This window comes from Hyperoodon ampullatus (assembly GCF_949752795.1).
Source record: "Hyperoodon ampullatus genome assembly, chromosome: 7".
Taxonomy (NCBI): domain Eukaryota; kingdom Metazoa; phylum Chordata; class Mammalia; order Artiodactyla; family Ziphiidae; genus Hyperoodon; species Hyperoodon ampullatus.
Window position 1 is genome coordinate 12,766,426 of NC_136920.1, and position 20,295 is coordinate 12,786,720.

General features: G+C 54.6%; 1 protein-coding gene across 1 annotated transcript; it reads right to left on the reverse strand.

Moving 5' to 3' along the window:
* Positions 1 to 2,422: 2,422 nt before the first annotated feature.
* SAXO4 (stabilizer of axonemal microtubules 4) lies at positions 2,423 to 8,889 on the reverse strand (the record flags this gene model as incomplete). Its single annotated transcript, XM_079709557.1, has 11 exons — positions 2,423 to 2,591; positions 4,219 to 4,313; positions 4,398 to 4,511; positions 4,850 to 4,936; positions 5,048 to 5,107; positions 5,512 to 5,624; positions 6,053 to 6,116; positions 6,933 to 7,061; positions 8,081 to 8,234; positions 8,496 to 8,613; positions 8,781 to 8,889. The coding sequence occupies 11 exons, from the start codon at positions 8,887 to 8,889 to the stop codon at positions 2,423 to 2,425; spliced, it is 1,212 nt and encodes a 403-aa protein (XP_079565683.1).
* Positions 8,890 to 20,295: the final 11,406 nt, after the last annotated feature.

The window sequence follows — 20,295 nt, forward strand, 5'->3', positions numbered from 1 at the left end:
CCTCTCCCCCAACTTCACTCTGGCCAGACCGCTATTATGGCCCAGCCCTGCTGGCAAGTCTCTGGTTTGGTGACTTACCCTTGATGTTGGGGGCCATGGACCAGCGGGCCGCACCCACAGTCTGTGGGGCTGTCGGTGGGTCCTGAGTCTGGCTGGGTTTGTAGTCGAGATACTCTGTGTCCCCTCCTCCCCTCCTCCAACGCTGGAGCCAGCTGGAGCCACCCACATCCCACATGGAGCCCCAGCCAGGCCCTGGACAGCCCCCAGGCCTGCTGCTCAAGACTGCTGGGTACAGCCAGGCCCCAGGGCCAGCAGAGCTGTTCCACAGACTCCCACTAAGGGGTAGGGGTAGAGGTGGAGGGTGGGGACCAACTGCTGGACCACTGAGTCCGCCCTCCTGCATGCGGGGCTGGGCTGCAAGGTGCAGGGGACATCCCCGGCCGGGGGTGGCTGCTGCCTTTCTGTCCTGTGTGACTTCAAGCAGCTCACACACCCTCCTCTCTGCGTCCAGGTTCTTCATGTATAAAATAAGGGGCTGGTGCTAGCAGGGCCACGGCGTACAATTGTACGGTTGTGTACTGCACAAAAGCACCTGGCAGAGGTGACGGAAGGCTCTGAGAGGCAGCCCAGATTCCGCCTTGCAGGCTGAGGGCCCCGGTCTCAGGCTGCAGCACCTGGAGAAAGAGAGGCTTTTTTCTTCCCGTAAGACTTTTGCTCTTTAGGTCCTGTGCTCACGTGGGGGGGTCTGCCTAGAGGGAGCCTTGTTATAATTCTCACAAAGGCACTGGGGCACCAGCCTTTGGGACCAGCCGCCACCCCTCCCAGTGTCGATGTCCGGGGACTCCATCCACTGCGGACCCTCCTCCATCCATCTCTGGAGAGAGATCTCTGCGACTCTTCCTGTCCGGCTGTCCTCCCCTCTCCTTTATTTACGTGTATATGAGTGTATGTATGTATGTGTATATGTATGTGTATGTGTGTGGGGGTGTATATGTATGTATGTTTTTTTTTTTTTTTTGGTATGTATGTATTTATTTAACTTCTTGGCTGCGTCGCGCGGCATGTGGGATCCTAGTTCCCCAACCAGGGATCAAACCGCGCCCCCCGCGTTGGAAGACGGGCAGCGTGGAGACCTAACCACCAGACGGCCAGGGGAGTCTTCCTCCCCTCTCCTTTAAACCCAGAAGGGCCCCCGGCTGTCCTGCTTTGATCCCCTGCCCCATGCTGTAGACCTACCTCCCGCCCACCTCCGCCTCCCCCCACTCTGGCCCGCCTGCCTCTCCCTGGGACTTCCTCCCTTCCACACTTGACGGACCGCTTAGCACAGGTCCTCGGAGACCCCTACATGGGAGAGGAAACTGAGTCTCAAGAGCGAAATGCCTTGTCCAGAGCGTGACGGTGAGTCCGACCAGGCCTCCCTGACTCCAAACCTGGCCCTGGCCCCTCCAGCCCTGCACCCACTCCCCACCCTCACCCCTCCTTTCCCAGCCCCCTCTGACCGCGCTGACACTGCACTGCTTCACTGCTCTTTATTTCATTAGGAAAGTAGCTGGGGAGTCCCCGGGGGAATGTGGGAATAGGGACAGTAGCCAGCTCCTGTCCCCTGGGGTCGGCAAACCTGTGCAGACAGAGATGAGGCCTGAGGGTCTCCGGTGGTCTGTGCACTCTCCCCACCCCGAGACGCCCCTGATCTCCCACCCCCCGCTCTGGGGCTGGGGTCCCCGGGCAGGGTTGACCTGACCCCAGGGCTTAGGATGGGGGGCTGGTCCACGATGGCCACCCCTGCACGGGGAGCAGCTGTGGAGGGAGGTCCCCCAGGCCCTTACCCAGGCCTCAGGCTCAGAGGGGTGCCGTGAAGCTGCTGCCGTGGCTGCCGGGAAGTGTGGCTCGGTAGAAGGGGTCAGCCGAGACCAGGGTCCTGCAGGAAGGAGGGGATGCAGGGGAGGGAGGGGTAGAGGCAGCGAGCCCGGACCTTCTCTTTCCCCCCCGACCTCCGCACGGGGCCAGTGCTCAGCCGGGACGGCCAAGCCACAGAGAGTCTTTGCCGGCCAGCTCTGGGCCATGATTGGTACAAACGGAACTTCTGAGGAATTGGATTGAGCAGAAAGGTGTCAGAGAGAGGCAGAGCCCCAGTCAGTCAGCTTTGTCCCCACACACCCCACCCCACAGCTGGCAGGGAGCAGGTCGGAGCTGGCCAAACGCCTGGAGACACGAGCGCCCCGGGGACTGGGGCGGGGGGGAGCAGCCGTGCAGAGGGAGGGGTCGCTGGGCAGAGGAGGGCAGCCGCCCCGCTGGGCAGGAGAGGCAATGAACAAACCAGAGAGAGGAAATGGGCCTCTCAGATGGACAGACAGACGAAGGAGGGAGGAGAGGCCGGGGAAAGGCCTAGATGCAGCAAAGGACAGAGCAGCTGGGGGGCGTGCTACCTGCCCATGTGGGGATGCAGGCGCCGCAGGCTCTCCGTGGGGTTGGGGGTGGCCTCCAGGCGGGTGACCGGCTGGTTGAGGGCGTAGCCTCCAGGCTTCTGGGGCTGGAAGCCACCTCGAGTCCAGCCTTCGCAGTCTAGACCCTTGGGGATGTTCTCGAAGTGCCTACGACACAGAAGAGTAGCTGGCGGGAAGCTGGCCTCTGTCCCCGGCAGCCTCTCTGCTCTTTTCCAGCAGGAATCTCGGCTCCAGCGGAGCACAAACTGCTGCAGGTCCTCCAGCCTCCTTGCCTTTGCCCACGCTGTTTGCTCTGCCAGGAACTCCCGAAGGCCCTGTCCACTCACTCACCTCTTACCCTGCAAGCCTGCCCTCCCTCTGCCCCTGAGCTGGGCACCCCCCTCGGTGCCGCCCCTGAGGCTGAGACAGCACTCTGGAGTGTAAAAGACTTTTAAGAGATGCCACGCCTCCCTCCCTGGCCTGTGAACGTCTCAGGGCGTTTGACTTTTTCTTCCATTTTGCCAATTTTCACCGAGCGCTGGGCCGGGTTCTGAAGGTGCCAAAATGAGCAAGATGTGGGCCCAGCCCTTGAGTTTACAAAGGGGGTGCAGAGAGATAAATGAGAAAATCAGTGATTACAGCCCCTGGGGCTCTGGGCCCATGAGGAAGGAGCGGTGTGCCTGACACCTGCTGAGCGCTCAGAAAACCAGACAGGCAGGTGGGGGAAGGAGAGATGGCTGGGCCTGGGGGTCTGCGGGAGCCTGGGGAGGGGCAGGAGCACAGTTGTCCCCCAACACCCAGAGGGAGGCTCCGCCCCTGCCCCTTGCCCTCCACGGGAACTGGAGCAGCCACACGCATCACGGATCTGCTGTGAGGCTCAGGCACCACTTCCACCCTCTGGGCCTCAGCGTCCCCATTCAAAAGAGGGAGCATTGAGCTCCAAGGATGGGGGGCAGCAGGGAGAGCACCCTGGGAGATGGAGGAGCTGGCGGGGAGCAGTGTGGGCGCAGATGACACAGGCTGACACACAGATGACAAAGGCCAGGAGGGGAGGCTTTTGCCTAAGAATTACACCTCCATTATCCCACTTCTGTGATGCCCTCTCCACCCAGTCCTGGCCTGGGTAGCCTCCCCCATGACTCTAGGGCCACTTCCTCCTGGAAGCCTTCCCTGTTGCCCAGGACACTCACTCCTTGCCCAGGGCTCACACAGCCCAGAGCTTACCTTTTGAGAGTGCATGGAGTCCACCTGCCATGGACTGGTTGTGGTGTCTTAGCTGATGCCCTGTTGCTCCACACAGACCCCATTGTACTCCCTTATTTCTCCCCTGTCCACCAATGGCCTGCACTGCATCTCTGGGAAAGCTGCCCTTGGGTGACTGGAGCAAGGAGGTATCTGGGATTTAATATCTCCCCTGGGACAGCCCTTAACCAAGGATCAATGGGTGTGGGGTATGAATACCCCAGCTCTCTCGTTCCTTGGCTGGGGATCATTCTGAGTTGTGTGTTTTGCACTGTTTTCTAGCGTCTCCCCATGGGATACATGGTTTAATAACACACTATTGTTGGCTGCCATCCCTTCCTCACCCCATTACCCCCATCCCTGACCCCCTTAATAAAGGGTTCACACCCAACTCCTTGGCTTGGGGTCTGCTTCTGGGGGAACCCACATTAATCAAGTGTTGGCCTTCTTCACTCATTACTATGAGCTCATTACTTTTCCCAGTCTCAGTCTCCCTGTCTGTAAAATGGGTCAGCTTCACAGCCCCAGATGTGGGTAGGGAAGAGGGGCTCACCCTTGGTTGTAGGTGGTCAGGTAGCGATTATCCAGGTCAGGGTCATAGGGGCTCCGGACATAGCTGGGGTTGTTAAGGCTGAACCCTATGGGGTCCTGCACCAGAGAGATAGAGAGGGGACTTCTCAGGTCAGGAGGGAGTGGAGATTTGGGGTAGGGGCTGGGTACCCCAGGCCTTACCTTTTTCCCCACGGTCTCCCGGCCAAGCAGGGCAACATTTGTCTGTTGCATGCTCTGCGGGGGCTGGAATTGCCGGTGGTTCATGCTGCTGGGTTCTGGGCGGGAAGGGGGCACCTGCAAGGGACAGAATCACAAGAAGGGTGGCCGGGTGGCCAGGGTGAGGCAGCAGGATGGAAGGCAGGCAGGCAGAGGCCCATGCAGCCTCAACCGCCCCAGCCCCACTGAAGTCACGGCTTTGAACACACCCCTCACTTTCCAGCCCCTGGGCCTTTCCCCCTCCACCCAGGGGGCCTTCCCCCCTCCACCCAGGGGTCCTTCCTCTGCATCTCCAAATATCCTGATTCTTCCCATATTGCACTGCCCGGATCGAATGCCACAAGGTCCAAGAAACCTCCTTGTCTCCTCCCCTCTCAGTGCTCCCTTCTCTGAAGGAGCCCCCCGAGGCCACTCACTCTGGGGTTCAGAGTCCTCTCATTCACTTGGCTGAAGCCGGTCTCCTGCTCGGAGCCTCTGGCCAGCACCGGCAGGAACTCATCCCCCTAAGGCAGCAAAGCAGCCCCTGGCACGTCTTCCGGCACCATCCCAACTGCCCCACAGGAGGACCTCAGGCTGTGGCACAGACATTCCCCTCCAACCCTGGCTCAGCTTACATGAGGATGGGTCATGGGGAGAAAGTCTGACTTGGTGACACTCTGGTCGGGGAGGAGGACCTGAAAAGAGGCCACAGAGGAGCATCAGGCTGCTCAGCTGATCCTTTGTCCTGAGCACAGAGAAGGGCTCAGCACAAATGGGTATAGTTGGACTTACAAAGGAAAGGGGAGAGTTTGGGAAGAAGGGAGAGGAGGGCATGATGCTGAATGGGAACCAGCAGTCCAGGGTTCTTGTCTGAACTCTCAGTGACCTTGGCTATGCTGCTTTTCCTCTTTGGACCTCAGTCTTCTCATCCAGAAAATGGGGGAGTTGGACCAAAGTGGTGGTTTTCGCCCAAGCTCTTTCATCTTGTGTTTGGGCAAAGGCTTCCGCAGATCATATATATACATTTTTAAAGCTAGAAACCCCCAGACTGGAGAGCTTCGATCACCTTGAAACTCTAGTGGGGCCCAGCCTGACTTACTGGGTCCCCAGGGAGGACCTGGGAGGGCGGCTGGAAGATGATGGGGTTCTTGTTGGAAGCTTCGGTTAAGCCAGTCTCCTCCTTGGCCCCAGTTGATTTCTTCTGCAAGAGATCTGCAAAAGACAGCCCCTCTGTGCTGGCCTGGGACCAGCAGGCCCCACCAACGTGGCCACCAGTGGCTCAGTGTCGCAGTAGGTGCAGGGGGAGCTGGCTCCAAGGATCTGGAGGCCGGAGCCGCCAGGATCATGGGCAACAGGGGACTCCAGAGTCCAGGGCAGAGAGTAAGAGGGGAGAGCAAAAGGAAGGGCAAGCCTCAAACAGCCCTCCTGAGCAAGAGAGTTGTCCTTTGGAGATCAGCAGACCTAAAGCACAGAGGTCAGCCCAGGGAAGATGGTTTCCCCAAGCTGCCGATATGTCCTTCTGTCTTCAGCTGGTGCCTTCTTAGCCCTGTGCCAGCTCTGGGGTCCCCGGGGGTCTCTCCCAAGGGTCGGGAATAGGGAGGTGTAGTGGGAGGCCTGAGCTTAGACTCACGCCTGCCTACCTGGCTGGTTTGAAGGCTCCTTGAGATACTTGGGATTATACTCGGAAGTCATGAAGCGGGGGCCCTGGAACACAAACAGTGGAGCAATGGGGGACGCAAGGTAGACCAGGGCCCGAAGGCAGTGGGGGCAGTGCTGGCTCTCCGGTCCTCTGTGCTTTGAGTAGACCTGCATGCTCCCACACAAATCTCTCTCTGATCAGGCATCACAGCGCCAGAAATTCCACCAGGAGAGCACAGTTCCTCCATGACGATGAAAACTAAGTCATATCCCACACTGGACTCCAGTAATGAACAACGGGACCCAGAGCCCCTGCGACCCAGAGCAGGAGGGGCCCAAAGAGAGGAGAGAGGCTGATGGAAGGAAATGGGTGCTCACAGTGCACTGGGCCCCTGGATGGGATCAGGAGAGAAGGGAGCTCAGCTATTAAGTCCCAAGATACATGTAAGGAAGCCCGTGAGGACCACTTTGTTGCTGCCTTGGAAATACCAAATATCAAACCCTTGGTTCGCGCTAGTCTTTTTTTTTTTTTTTTTTTGCAGTACGCGGGCCTCTCACTGTTGTGGCTTCTCCCGTTGCAGAGCACAGGCTCCGGATGCGCAGGCCCAGCAGCCATGGCTCACGGGCCCAGCCGCTCCGCGGCATGTGGGATCTTCCCGGAGCGGGGCACGATCCCATGTCCCCTGCATCGGCAGGCGGACTCTCAACCACTGCGCCACCAGGGAAGCTCCCCGCCCCAGTCTTTTTGAGTGTGTGTGCCCTGATTCCACATTGAGCTGGCTGCTTGGGTGAGTCAGCACAGAACCTGTCTCAAGGAAGCGGGAGGAGGTGGGTCTGGCCCCTCTGCCCGGCCCAAGGCCCTCATCGGGGCCACCCACTCACGTGTCGGGCATCCTCCCACTCCAGCGAGCCCTTGTTCTGCTGTTGGTGGAGCAAGGGCACTTCCTTGGGCTCCAGCCCCTTGATGGCCTGGAGCCCATAGTCCTGGGTGTCAATAGGGACCTTCCTGACCTGCGAGGACAGAGCAGCCAATTACCCTCCAGGTGAGGGGATGGCAATCACTTCCTGACTCTGATTCTGCCCTTGGCCCCTACAGAGTATCTGCACAGCAGCTTGAGGGGTCCCTTTACGATGAAGCTGGGCCATATCCCTTCTCTGCTCAAAGCCCTGCAGTATTCCCATTGCACTCTGGGTAGGATCCCATGTCCTGACAGTGGCCCACAAGGACCTAAGCTCCTCACTCTGCTCCAGCCACCTGCCTCCTTGCTGTCCCTCCTCCCATCAGGTGCTCCCACCTCAGGGCCTTTGCACTTGCTGTCTGCATTGCCGGGAATGCTCTTCCCTTACTCTGCTGCATCCGGAAGAATACTGACATCCCTCAAGTTTTTGTCTAATGTCTCCATAGTAAGCTCTTTTCTGACCCTCCTGGCTTGCAGGTCCAATTCCTTCACTTCTGCTTCAGTCCTTGCCTCTTCCCTGTTATATTTTTTCCCAGCACTTATCACCTTCAGAAATCGAAGAGGTGTTTAGAACATATTGGTTGCCTGAATGAATGAATGACAGAATCCATTCTGGTGGTGGTGATGATGTTAAGGATGATGGTCATACAATGATAGAAATGAAGAAGATGGGGATGATGGTGACAAAAGTGAAAGTGACAACAGCAGTGGGGATGGTGATGTGGGCATGGAGATGTGGATGGGATGGGGGAGGTCATGGGGAAGGGGATGGGGTTGGGGTGGGGAGGGAACAGGACTGGAGGTGGGGATGGTAGAGATGATGATGGTGACAGGAATGGGGATGGAAATGGAGGGGGAGGGGATGGGGGAGGGGGGTGAGGTCAAAGGTGATAAAGGTGAGGGGACCCCAGCCCACACTGTGGCTCCTCCATGCCCAGTCATCTCAGCCTTGACCAACTCTTGGCAGTGCAGCCCCACCCTCTGGAGGGATCCCCACCCTGTCCACCCTCTAGCCGTTCCTCTGCCCCAGGTTAGGGTCCCCCTCCATCCTGGTCCTGGCCCAGCACTGACCTCCCCAGTGGGGGTGGCTGTCCGGGCCTTCTCCCAAGAGGAGCCAGGGTGGGTCTGGTGCATGTTCCAGGGCAGTGGGTATTCGCCATCAGGCACCTCCAGGGGACAGGAGCTCTGACTGGTCACGGTCTGGAAATTGTTGCAGACTTGTTCCCTGAGTGGGGGGCAGGAGCGGGAGCTATTATCACCAGGGCCAACTCCCCTTGTCCCCTGGAGGCTTCCACCTCCCTCAGACCTCCCACAGCAGCCTCGGGAGTCTGCTTGCCTTTGGGGCCCAGGCTGAGGACCAGGCCCTGAGTCCCCCAGGACCCCGGACCCCACGCGCGGAGCTTGGAGTTGTTCTGATGAGGTCCGATGGCCCTGAGGGCTAAGGCCCAGGAGGGCAGGGGGTGAGGAGGGTTTGGACCGACTGTACCCCATGGCCGGGTTGTCCAGGGCATTGAGATTGGGTTGGCATGAGACCACGGGCCGGTAATTTGATTTGTAGCCTGTGCCTTGGTGACTGCCCATGCGGGGCTTGAAATCCTCCCGACCTGCCAGAGGGGAAGCAGGCAGACAGGACTCTGGGTCAGCAGAGCGGCAGAGCAGTGACCAGCGCTTCCCAGGCAGGACCAGCATCCCCCCGCACCAGGGGTCTAGGAGGGCATCCCCACTCCTGCCCCGTGACCTGGGCGTGGCTCCTACACAAAGGTGCCCTCACCGTAGGTTGTGCAGTAGCTGGTGGCATAGAATTTCAGGGGGTCTGTGCAGCCCCCCGAACTCATCTTCACAGAGGGGGAGACAACCCCCAGGGGGAGTTTCCCCATCATGATGCTGTGGGGCAGGGCCCCCGGGGGGCCTAGGAAGGAAGCACAAGAAGCCCCATAGGTCTGGCAGCCCAAGGGCCCCGAGCCTGCCCCAGGCCCAGGCTGTGGAGACCACAGAGGAGGTGATGGAAGCCCACACAGCGGCCCTTCCCCCAGGTCTGTGCCTTTCCACCGACACCCACACCCCAAACTGAGGAAAGGACTAGTAATCATCAACACCTGTGTACCCTGTGTCTCATCTCACCTTCCTCACACCTTATCACCAACCTTCCCCCATTTTACAGCTGGGAAACTGAGGTTCCAAGCGGTGAAGGATTAGCTCATAATAGGTAGTAGAACCGGGATTCAGACCCAGGGTATCCGACTCCTCAGCTCCTGATCTTTACCCCCACGTGCCCTCTTCTGGGAACTGAATAGCCAGACAATCGCCCACCCTGAGAAGTCTTGGCCACCCCAGCTGGGAAGCTCACTCCCAGCCCCAGGCTCCTTGTCTCTCCCTAGGGTCCCTCGGCCTTGCCCACCTCCCACTAGAAGTTGGCTCAGCTCTCGTGGGGCCCAACCACCCAGCTGGCCCCACCCTTACCTGCCCTCCGCAGGGGCTCTGAGGTAGGGCAAGAGGCTGCAGGAGGCAGGCGCTTCTCCACAGAAGCCTGAGCCCTTGGGCAAGTGGCCAGGCCAGAAGAAACAGTGCGTTGCCTAGCAACAGGTGCCTAGCAACAGTGTCCCCACGCCTTGGAAGCCCTTCTGAAGCCAGGGCCCACTGAGGGGCTGACCTGGCCAGGAGGGGAGGCCAGGAGCTGCCCAGGCAAGGTACTGCCTCCATGGCTCCAGCCCCTATTGTGGTGTCCCTCACCAGAGCCGGGCAGAATTGCTGTCTGAGTGACATGAAATAAAAGATAATCCTGAACAATCACTCCAATTTATTGAGTACCCACTTCTCATCAGACACTTTACATCTTTTATCTCCAGTCTTCTGAACAGCTCTTCCAGGTAGCTATTATTGTCCCTCTTTTCACACAGGGAAAAGGAGGGTTAGACAAGCAAAGTGACTTGGCTGGCCGGAGATCTCACAATCAGAAAATAGCAAAGTTGAGATTCAAATGTGGGTGGGTCCAGATCCCACTCTTAAGCCTCGGGGTAAATTAATGTTGCTTATGTTCTGCTAGAGCCAAGTCTGTACCAAGCTCTTTTACACACATTACCTCGCATAATCCCCCAAACCACCCTGTGAACTGGCTACTGTTATTCTAGGTCCGATAAACCACAGCAGTGAAGAGTGTGGTTCAAACCTGATTTGTCGCCTTTGATGAGATATTTATCTTCTGAACGCCCCCATTTCCTCATCTTCATCGAGGGTTGTCACTGGACCTGTCTCCTAGGGCTGTTGGAAGATTTGATGAAAGAGTGGATTCAGCACCTGGCAGGTGGTTGATGCTCGGTTTTTAAAAGCTCTTCTTAGCTTTATTTTGCAATGGGAAAGGTGGGGCCCAGGCCTCACAGCTAGCGGAGGAAGTCTGGATTAAACGGGCGTGAGCCAGATCCACAGGCCATGCTCCTTCTGTGAGGGCTCATTTGCCTCACATCGACTCTAAGGCTTGTGAATGTCTAACAGTTGGATCTCTGGGGACTGAGCGGTTGTGTGTGTGGGGGGGGCGGGGGCGAGTGTCCTGATTTGCAGCATTTGTCGATTTCTATGGTGTAAACACGCCCATCACGGCTGCTTTCAAACTACCAACGCAATGTTACTGAAAAGGGAATTGGGTAGACAAGGTCAGCAGCCCACCACAATTATAGTACTACCACCATAGGGATACAGTAGTTGGAAGTAATCCCAAGAGCATAAATGACAGGAAAATATGGGAATGTAATGAGGAGGTGATGACTTTGAAGGATTTATTAGCTTCTTTTTTTATTTTTTATTTTTTTAGCTTCTTTTTAAATATAATTTAGTAATATGTAAGCTTATATCACTGAAGTTTTAACAACGGCTGCGTTCAACAATCAGCTGGCAGATTTCCTGGAAGTTTCACCGTCAGCTCTCAGGAGCTAAATGAGCCGGCTCCAGTGCTCCAGTGCGCCCCTGCTCTTAGGGGAGAATGAGGTGTGAAAGAAGGGGAGGCCGAGGGAAAGGGGGCTGCCCTCCCCCAGGAGACGCCCTTGCCGCACTCACCTGGAGGTGATCGGCCTGCTGGTGAGGGAGCTTGTGTCTGCCCCTGACCCCCACAGAGAGGCCCTGGACTCAGAGGTGACCAGGACCCAGCAGAGGTGTGGCAGGCACCCACCCTCCGGAGGAATGAATCTGTTCGGGGGTCAGAAGCTGCAGGGACAGAATTGAAGGGACACAGCCCGGCCCTCCAGCCAAGAGCTCCAAGTGTAATGACGGAGGTTCCCATGAGCTCCACTCAAGAAACACAAGATAGGGAAGAATAGGTGGGGCTCACCCAGGGCGGAGGGAGAGAGAGGCTCTCCTTGAAGTGTCTGCATCACAGGGAAGGGTTACAAGCAAGGACTCAGACTCTGAAGCCAGATGGCACGGCCCTGGCTCTGACACTTAATAACTAAAAGACTTGGTGCTTAAAGCAGAAACTAATTAAAAAAAAAAAAAAAAAAAAAAAAAAAAAAAACACCTGGAAAAAAGTAAAAATAAATAAATAATTAAAAGACTTGGTGCATGTTACATGTGCCTCGCTTTCCCCCTTCTGGAAAGTGGGGGTGATAGCTGTAGCTGGCACACTGAGCTGGCACACTGAGGTGGTAAGTGCCATCTAAGAATTAGGGAAAGGTCTTGGCAAAGGATTAACAAGGGTTAACAACAGGAATTCCACATGGCCCTGCCCTCAGGGAGCCCACAGTCTACAGGGGTCTCGGTCACTGCCAATGTGATGTAGCCAGCGAGAGCTCAATTCAGGACCCTAAGAGGACTGAGATCAGAACTCGCTTATGCCCCTCGCTGGCTGTGCAACTCCCAGCTTCCGGGATTCACCTCCAACCCCAGTGTTGCAGGGTTGCTGGTGGATTTGAAATACACTTTGCACCGTGTCTAGCAGGCAGTAGGCCTGCACCAGGCGAAGATGAGGGAGGGCACTCCACGTGGAAGGCCCGGCGAGAACAAAGGTGAGACTACTTGGTCCCTTGCGGCTGAAGCACTGGGTGAAGGGGAGGGGCTAGCTCAGCTGGGGGAGGCAGCTTCGAGGGAGGCTGTGGCCAGGCTTTCCTTTTCGCAGTTGATGAGGGGCAAACGGGGTTGTGAAAGGCTTGAAACTGTCCCATAACGTTGTGACGGGGGCTCTTGAGTTGCTGGGGACCCTTCGGTCGGGGCCCACGAAAGACGGGGAGGAATTCTGGGAGGCGGCGGTGATCCGCCTGGTGGCCTGTGGTTTTTTGCTGTGTGGCGACACCCAGCGGCCATCACTCAGAACTGCATGTGATAGACTGGTGCTGCCCTCATAAAGCTGGGGAGCTCCTGGAGGGGCGCGAGGAGAAGGCGGAGCTACTAGATCGCCCGGCCACCGGCCACCAGGTTCTCCAGAACAGAGGGGCCCGGCCTCGACAAGGAGTGTTCGGGAGGCCAAGGGCCCGGAGCTCACAAAAATCAGGAGCCTAGGGGCTGCTCACCTGGTGCTCGTCCCAGTGCTAACTCCATCGCTGTGTGACTTTTGGACCTCGCACCTCTGGGCCTCAGCTTCTCTAACTCCCCATTCCCCCCTCCCCCCAGCCCTTGGCAACCCACAGGTGACTTTCTATCTCTATGAATTTGACTGCTCTAGGCACCTCATATAAGAGGAATCGTACAATATTTGTCCTTTTGTGTCTGGTTTATTTCACTTAGCATAATGTCCTTAAGGTTCATCCATACTGTAGCAGGTGTCAGAATTTCCTTCTTTTTTAAAGCTGAATAATAGTCCATTATATGTATATACCACACGTTGTTTATCCTCTCATCTGTAGATGGACACTTGAGTTGTGTCTATCTTTTGGTTATTGTGAATAATACTGCTAACATGGGTGTATAAGTATCTTGTTGAGTGCCTGCTTTCAATTTTAGAGGGGTGCACACCCAGAAGTGGAATTGCTAGAACTTACTACACTCATACTTCTGAAGTCCGTGTGCTGGAGGCTGGGGAAGGCACAAAGGGTCATGTTTCCTGGCTTCAGGTGGGCCCTGAGGCAAGGGGATTGCTGGGGGAGGAGAATGGAATCAGGTGTTGCCCCCAGGAAAGGCCTGGTCTGAGTCTATTTAGGTGAAAGAGGAAGAGGCAGGGATGCCAATGTCTTGGGTGAGCCGAGGTCACATCTCTACTCCTTTCTGAGCCGCTTCTGGAACTTGAGTTTGAGGTCTGCCTCTGGCACAAATAGTGCTGTGTGACTTTCCTTAATTAACCACACTCTCTGGTCCTGCTGCCTGTGAAAGAGGGAACTAGGCCAGAGCTGGAGGTTTGGCTTGTTTGTTTTTAGTTTGAGATGTGTTGTTTATTTGGCCTCAAGGTCTTGGAACTCTTTCTTCAAACAGATACTAAAATGATGACTGGCTCTGTGTCTCCCTCACCCCCCTTATCTGTGAGACAGCAGAACCCCAGCCCACCCTCTTTCCAGGTCCCTCCCCTTGTTACAGGAGAGTGTGGAGGGGAGTCTGCCTCACCCTAGCCCACACTCAGCCTCACCCTCTGGGGCCGGCTGGACCAGCACCGGCAGTATCTCCCAGCCCAGACCCTGAGGTGTGTCTATGGAGGGCACAGCGTTTGAGGAGCGGAGCTCATCAAACCCTGCATTCTGCCCACAGGAACACTGTTTCTGAAGCCAGATTCTTCTAAGCCCACCTGACAATCCTCATCCAGGCCAGGTGCCCCCACTCTGTGATCCAGGATGGAGCAACTTGAAACTGGAACATGGCATCAAGGGGGTCATGACAGGAAGGGCTGGTTGGAGCAACGCCAAGCCCATGGGCCCCTCTTGTCCGTGGCATGGGGGTAGCAGGGTGGCCTGGATTCACACAGCCACCTCTTGGTTCAGCCCTGGGTGGTGGCGCTGCCCCGCTGAGGTTCTGAGGCTGAGGTGACTGATTTGGGAGAAGTGGATCCGGAGGCTCCTGGGTCTGAACGGCGTGGTGTTAGGATAGGAGTCCTGGGCTTTGGGGCCTCACCGACCTGCGTTTAGATCCTGGCTCCATCTAGGACAATGTCCCAGGTCTTGCTTTCCTCCCTGTGACAGCAGGATGCTGCCTGCTCCCTGGGCTTTTGTGAGAATGAAATGAGAACTGTAAGAAAGGGGCTCAGTGTGACACCTGCACAGTGGGACCGGTGAGTGATGGGGGCTGTGATTATTAGGGGTGTAAACATTGGGTCCAGGGAGCAGGCCAGCAGCCAGGCCAGGATGACTTCAGTTTTCACTATCGATTTTGCCCATTTCCAGCATCTCTGCACCGTGACTCGGGCCTCTAGGACGGCTGCTGCCTTAATGAGGCAGAAGAGGTGCCCGGGACTGGGGTCCTAAAATTCCCACCTTTAAAACATGCCCTGGAGGCTCTGCTCACTGATCTGTTGCCCCCAGGAACTGAAATAGCCCGAGTCTAACAGCCTAAGTCCAATCCCTCTCCATCTCTTGTCTTTCCTAAAAGGAAATGATTCCCTTGCTGGTTTGAGCGCTCTCTCCCCCCACCTCCCACCAAGCTAGCATAACTTCCTGTAGTTCATTTCCACTCCCATCTGTAGATGTTTCCTGGAAGAACTCTGCTGAGCATATTTGATGGCTGTTCTGTTTCTGCCTGTTCTGTTCTTTTACTGTCTCCTCTGGGTGAACTGCTTGATCTCGCACAAGGTTTAAAAATTCATGACTCCCGGGGAAGATGGAATGAGATGGAGCAGAAAATAAGAGCACAATCTCAGTTTTCCAATGGGATAGAGATATTCTTGTCAGTGAACAGCAAGAAACCGAGGACAGGGGTCAAGAGGGTGGCTTCTGGATGCACAGAGATCTGGGTTTGACTCTCCAGCCCTGTTTTTCTGGGATCTGTGCTCTGGGACTCAACTCCTCTAAGCCTGTTTCCTTACCTATATGATGAGGTCACGGTAGAACTCACACAGGCTGAGGACTCCGGAAAGAAAATATTTAAGTGCTTAGCACATAGCCTGGCATAGAGAAGGCACTCGATAAGTGCTTATGATTATTTTACATTTCCCAGCCTCCCTTGCAGTTAGATAAGGACCATGTGGCCAGTTCTGGCCAATGTGCTGCATGAGGAATTGAGGAATGCCACTCTCAGTCTGAGGCAGTTATCAGTGGCCATGAGTTTTCTACTCTCTGTGGGTGGGGACAGGAATGTCAGGATGGAAGAACCAACAGATGGAAGCAGTCTGGATCACTGAGTCACCTCCTGGAGGTCAGCTGCCCCAGAGAGCGGGCTTTCCCTCAGCAGACGGGGATGTGATAGAGAGAGAAACCTTGCAGCTTCAAGCCCTGGAGGTCTGGGATTTTGTTTGCTACTGCAGCATAAGCAAAGAACTGAAGACCTGAGGACTTTTGGGGAAGAAGTTTAGATGTGATTCTGTGTATTAGTCAGGGTTCTCCAGGGAAACAGAGCCAATAGGATGTACAAGTGTTCCTAAGTGTGTATATATAGTGGAATATTATTCAGCCATAAAAAAGAAGGAAGTCCTGCCATTTGCAAGAACATGGGGGGACACTGAGGGCATGATGCTAAGCGAAATAAGGCAGACAGAGAAAAGCAAATACTGTATGGTCTCACTTATATGCAATCTAAAAAAAACAAACTCTAGAATTCCCTGGCGGTCCAGTGGTTAGGACTCCAAGTTTCACTGCCAAGGGCCCAGGTTTGATTCCTGGTCAGGGAACTAGGATCCCACATGCCACACAGCGCAGCCAAAAAAAAAAAAAAAAAAAAAAGAGAGAGAAAGAAAGAAAAGAAAAGAAAAACAAACTCATAGAAAGAGAGAGTAAATGTGTGGTTGCCAGAGGCAGGGCGTGGGGGCTGGGGGTGGGGAGGAAGTGAGTGAAGATGGTCCAAGGGCACAAACTTCCAGTTATAAGATGAGTAACAGGGCTTCCCTGGTGACACAGTGGTTGAGAATCCATCTGCCATTGCAGGGGACACAAGTTCGAGCCCTGGTCCGGGAAGATCCCACATGCTGCAGAGCAACTAAGCCCATGTGTCACAACTACTGAGCCTGAGCTCTAGAGCCTGCAAGCCACAGCTACTGAGCCCGAGTGCCACAACTACTGAAGCCCGTGTGCCTAGAGCCCGTGCTCTGCAACAAGAGAAGCCACCCCAACAAGAAGCCTGGGCAACGCAACGAAGAGTAGCCCCCACTCGCCGCAACTAGAGGAAGCCCAAGCACATCAACGAAGACCCAACGCAGCCAAAAAATAAATAAAATAAATTAAAAAAATTTTTTTTTAAATTAAAAAAAAAGATGAATATCTTCTGGGGATCTAATGTACAGCATGATGACTACAGTTAACAGTACTGTTTTGTGCACTTGAAAGTGACTAAGAAAATAGATCTTAAAAGTTCTCACCATGTACACACAAAAGGTAAAAATGTAAGATGATGGATATATTAACTAACCTTATCGTGGTACTCATTTTACAATATATGCATATATCAAATCATGATTTTGTACACTTTATTTTTATTTATTTGTTTATTTATTTAAAAACTTTATTAAAAAAATTTTTTTTATTTTTGGCTGCATTGACTCTTTGTTGCTGTGCACGGGCTTTCTCTGGTTGCAGCGAGCGGGGGCTACTCTTTGTTGTGGTGCGCGGGCTTCTCATTCCAGTGGGCTTTTTTTTTTTGTTTTTGTTTTTGCGGTACGCGGGCCTCTCACCGCTGTGGCCTCTCCCGATGCGGAGCACAGTCTCCGGATGCGCAGCCCCAGCGGCCATGGCTCACGGGCCCAGCCGCTCTGCGGCACGCGGGATCCTCACGGACCGGGGCACGAACCCAAGTCCCCTGCATTGGCAGGCGGCCTCTCAACCACTGCGCCACCAGGGAAGCCCCTGGTGGGCTTTTCTTGTTGTGGAGCATGGGCTTTAGGCGTGCGAGCTTCAGTAGCTGTGGCAGGCGGGCTCAGTAGTTGTGGCACGCGAGCTCTAGAGCACAGGCTCAGTAGTTGTGGTGCACGGGCTTAGGTGCTCCGCGGCATGTGGGATCTTCCTGGGCCAGGGCTCAAACCCATGTCCCCTGCACTGGCAGGCGGATTCTTAACCACTGCACCACCAGGGAAGCCCCATGATGTTGTACACTTTAAACTTACACATGTTCTATGTCAATTATATCTCAGTAAAGCTAGAAAAAGAAAAACAATAAAATTTAAAAATTAAAATCTAACCAAAAAAAGCCAGCAACTGTTTAAGACTTGACACTTCTATGGGCAGGAAGTGGGCTGAGAAATCTGTACAACCCTCAAAGAGGGCAGAGCCCACAACCCCTGCTTCAGATGCAATAAGGGAGGATAATGGGAAAGGAAGAGTCTCCAATGATTGCAAGCCAAGCGCCCCAGAAAGCCGGTGAAGGGAGTTCCTGGTAGGAGAGCAGCCACGGGGTCTCCCCTGCCCTGGAGGAGGGACTTGCACGGCGTCTGCCCAGCAGGCTTCCAGACCATGGCTACTGGTGCCTTCCATTCTCCCCTCACCATCGGCATCTTTACTGTGGTTATCCTGCCCCTGCTCTGTGTTTGTATACTGAGCATGTGGGGAGAGGAGATAACTTGTCTTTTAAATTCATACGTCTCTGGATCAAGAGGGGCCACATCTAGACCCATAAAGAGACCTCAGGGCATCCAAGGGACCCTGGGCTGGAGGCAGGGGCTGGGTTTTTCTTCTTGGAAAGGGGGTGTTCCTGTGTGTTGTGTGTAGAAAAAAGAGTGAATCAAATGCAGTATTTGGGGCTCAGAAGGGCACACTGGGATAGAGACTTCTAGGGCTCAGCCAGGTCTGATTCTCTTCTCTTCCCAGCTCCCTGGGAGAACGACCCTTCCCAGGCTCCTTGCAGACAGCAGGGCCACGTGACGAGCTCCGGCCCACGGGCTGTGAGAAGTGACACGTGTCGCTTCCAGATTGAGAGGTTGGGGGTCCTCGCCACTCTCTCGACCTCTTCGGTGGCAGCTGTGGAGACCACACTCTGAGATGTCAGAGCCTGGATGGCTGGGTCACCACGTGAAGGAGCTGTGCTGAAGAGATGCCCAGTTCACATTGGACTTGGCACAAGTGAGGACTAAACCTTGCTTTGTTAAGCCACTGAAATTTGGGGGGTTTATTTCCTATCATAGTCTAGCCTAACCTGACAAGTACACCTTTCTATTAGAAAGATTGTAGCTAGAGCGTGCATAGGAGGGAGAGGAAACGCCTGGAGAGTGTGGTAAGTTTAGGACGTTAAGGGAACCTCATAAAATACTCAAACATTCTCCATTAACTTGCTGGGTCTCCTGAACAAGCTCCATTGGCCACACACTTGAATAGTCTGGCATCCAGTAGAGACAGCTCCACAAAGAGCCTCCACCTTCATTTATCCAATCAATTAGTCACTCGGTGAGCATTTAATGAGCACCAATGATGTGCCAGGCACTGTGCTAAAAAAGGGGGGGATAGAATGGAGTGTAATACATGGTCCCTTCCTCCAGGGAATTTGTAGCAGGCGAGGGTTAACATAAACAATACACAATCTCTCCATGCCCCCCAGGGGCCATGGAGGGTAACAGTATGAGGAGGTTGACCTGGCTGGGTTCTCATCCCAGTTGATTCCATGTAATTCCATGTAATGTGCTTGCTTAGAACACTGCCTGCCTGGCGGGTGGCAAATGCTACACACACACGCACACGCACACTCATGCACTTGTCCCAGGCCTGGCTGACTCCAAAGCCTGCAAGCTAACCCACCCTAACTTATAATTTTTTTTTCTTTTGGCCATGCCACATGGCTTGTGGGATCTTAGTTCCCCAACCAGGAACTGAACCTGGGCCACAGCAGTGAAAGCACTGAGTCCTAACCACTGGACCGCCAGGGAATTCCCAAGCATTATAATTTTAAAATGTTATTGTATTATATTATTTCAGAAAGAAGCCCAAAGTTTTTAGTATGGCATAGAAAATCTGCCATCCTCCCTTCCAAGCCTCATTTCTAACCCCTCCCACCAGCTGCCTTTTGCTCTAGCCTCACAAGTGGGACCACTTCAAGACCCTGCAAACATGCCATGCACTGTCTCAGCTCCTCTGCCTGGAAAGCCTTTTCCTTGTCCCCAAGCTCTCTCTAAAGCACAGATCTAAGTAAGTCACTTCTCTGCTTATAGCTCTCTGATAGTTCTTAGAGGAAATGCCTCGAGGAAATCACTTTCAAGCTGAATCAGAGGGCTTGTTTTCATAGACGAAGGCCATTTTATTAAGTGGAATCTCGTGTGCTACCACAGCTGTGGGGTTGGGGTTAGTTTCCTGGAGCAGGCGGCGGGGGTGGATGCAGAGAGTGGGAGAGGATGAGATGAGAGTGCTGGGCTGCTGCGCCCCTGGCAGAGGCCTCGAGAGGCAAGGCAGTGATTGGGAGGAAACAGGGAGCGGGCCCCAAAGAGCAGTAAGGTTCCCAAAGCAGGCACCCTCCCTGAGGTTTTAGGCGGATGCAGACAAACAGGTTTTTAACAACTTATATCCTTAAGTTGCTGAGTCATGGGAACAGCACACATAAGCAGCGCACCAAAGAAAGCCCTTTCTTAGGAGAAGGCGATACCACGGCTGAGGAGGGCTGGCTGGAACCAGACTGCCGGCATCCTGTCCCACCTCCCCACTCACCAGCTGACTGGCCAGTGACATGACTTGTTTGCACCCATTTCCCAGTTAACGTGGGATGGTCAGAGTGCCTCTACCTTTCTTTCTTTTTTTTTTTTTAAATGCTTACAGTATCTTTTTTTAAAAATTATTATTTATTTATTTTTATTTATTTATGGCTGTGTTGGGTCTTCGTTTCTGTGCGAGGGCTTTCTCTAGCTGTGGCAAGTGGGGGCCACTCCTCATCGCGGTGCGCGGGCCTCTCACTATCGCGGCCTCTCTTGTTGCGGAGCACAGGCTCCAGACGCGCAGGCTCAGTAATTGTGGCTCACGGGGCCAGCTGCTCTGTGGCATGTGGGATCTTCCCAGACCAGGACTCGAACCCGTGTGCCCTGCATTAGCAGGCGGACTCTCAACCACTGCGCCACCAGGGAAGCCCCTCTACCTTTCCTTATGAGACGTAAATAAGCTAAATTAGAAGGGTGCTTCACACAATAAGCACATCTATTATTAGTCTCAGGATAAAGCTAAAAGAAGCATGGTCTCGGCTGTCTTCCTGACACAGACCAGGACACTGACCACGTGACGGCTTGTCTCTCCTGCCACATGGTTAATGCACAGCACAGATGGGGGCCACCA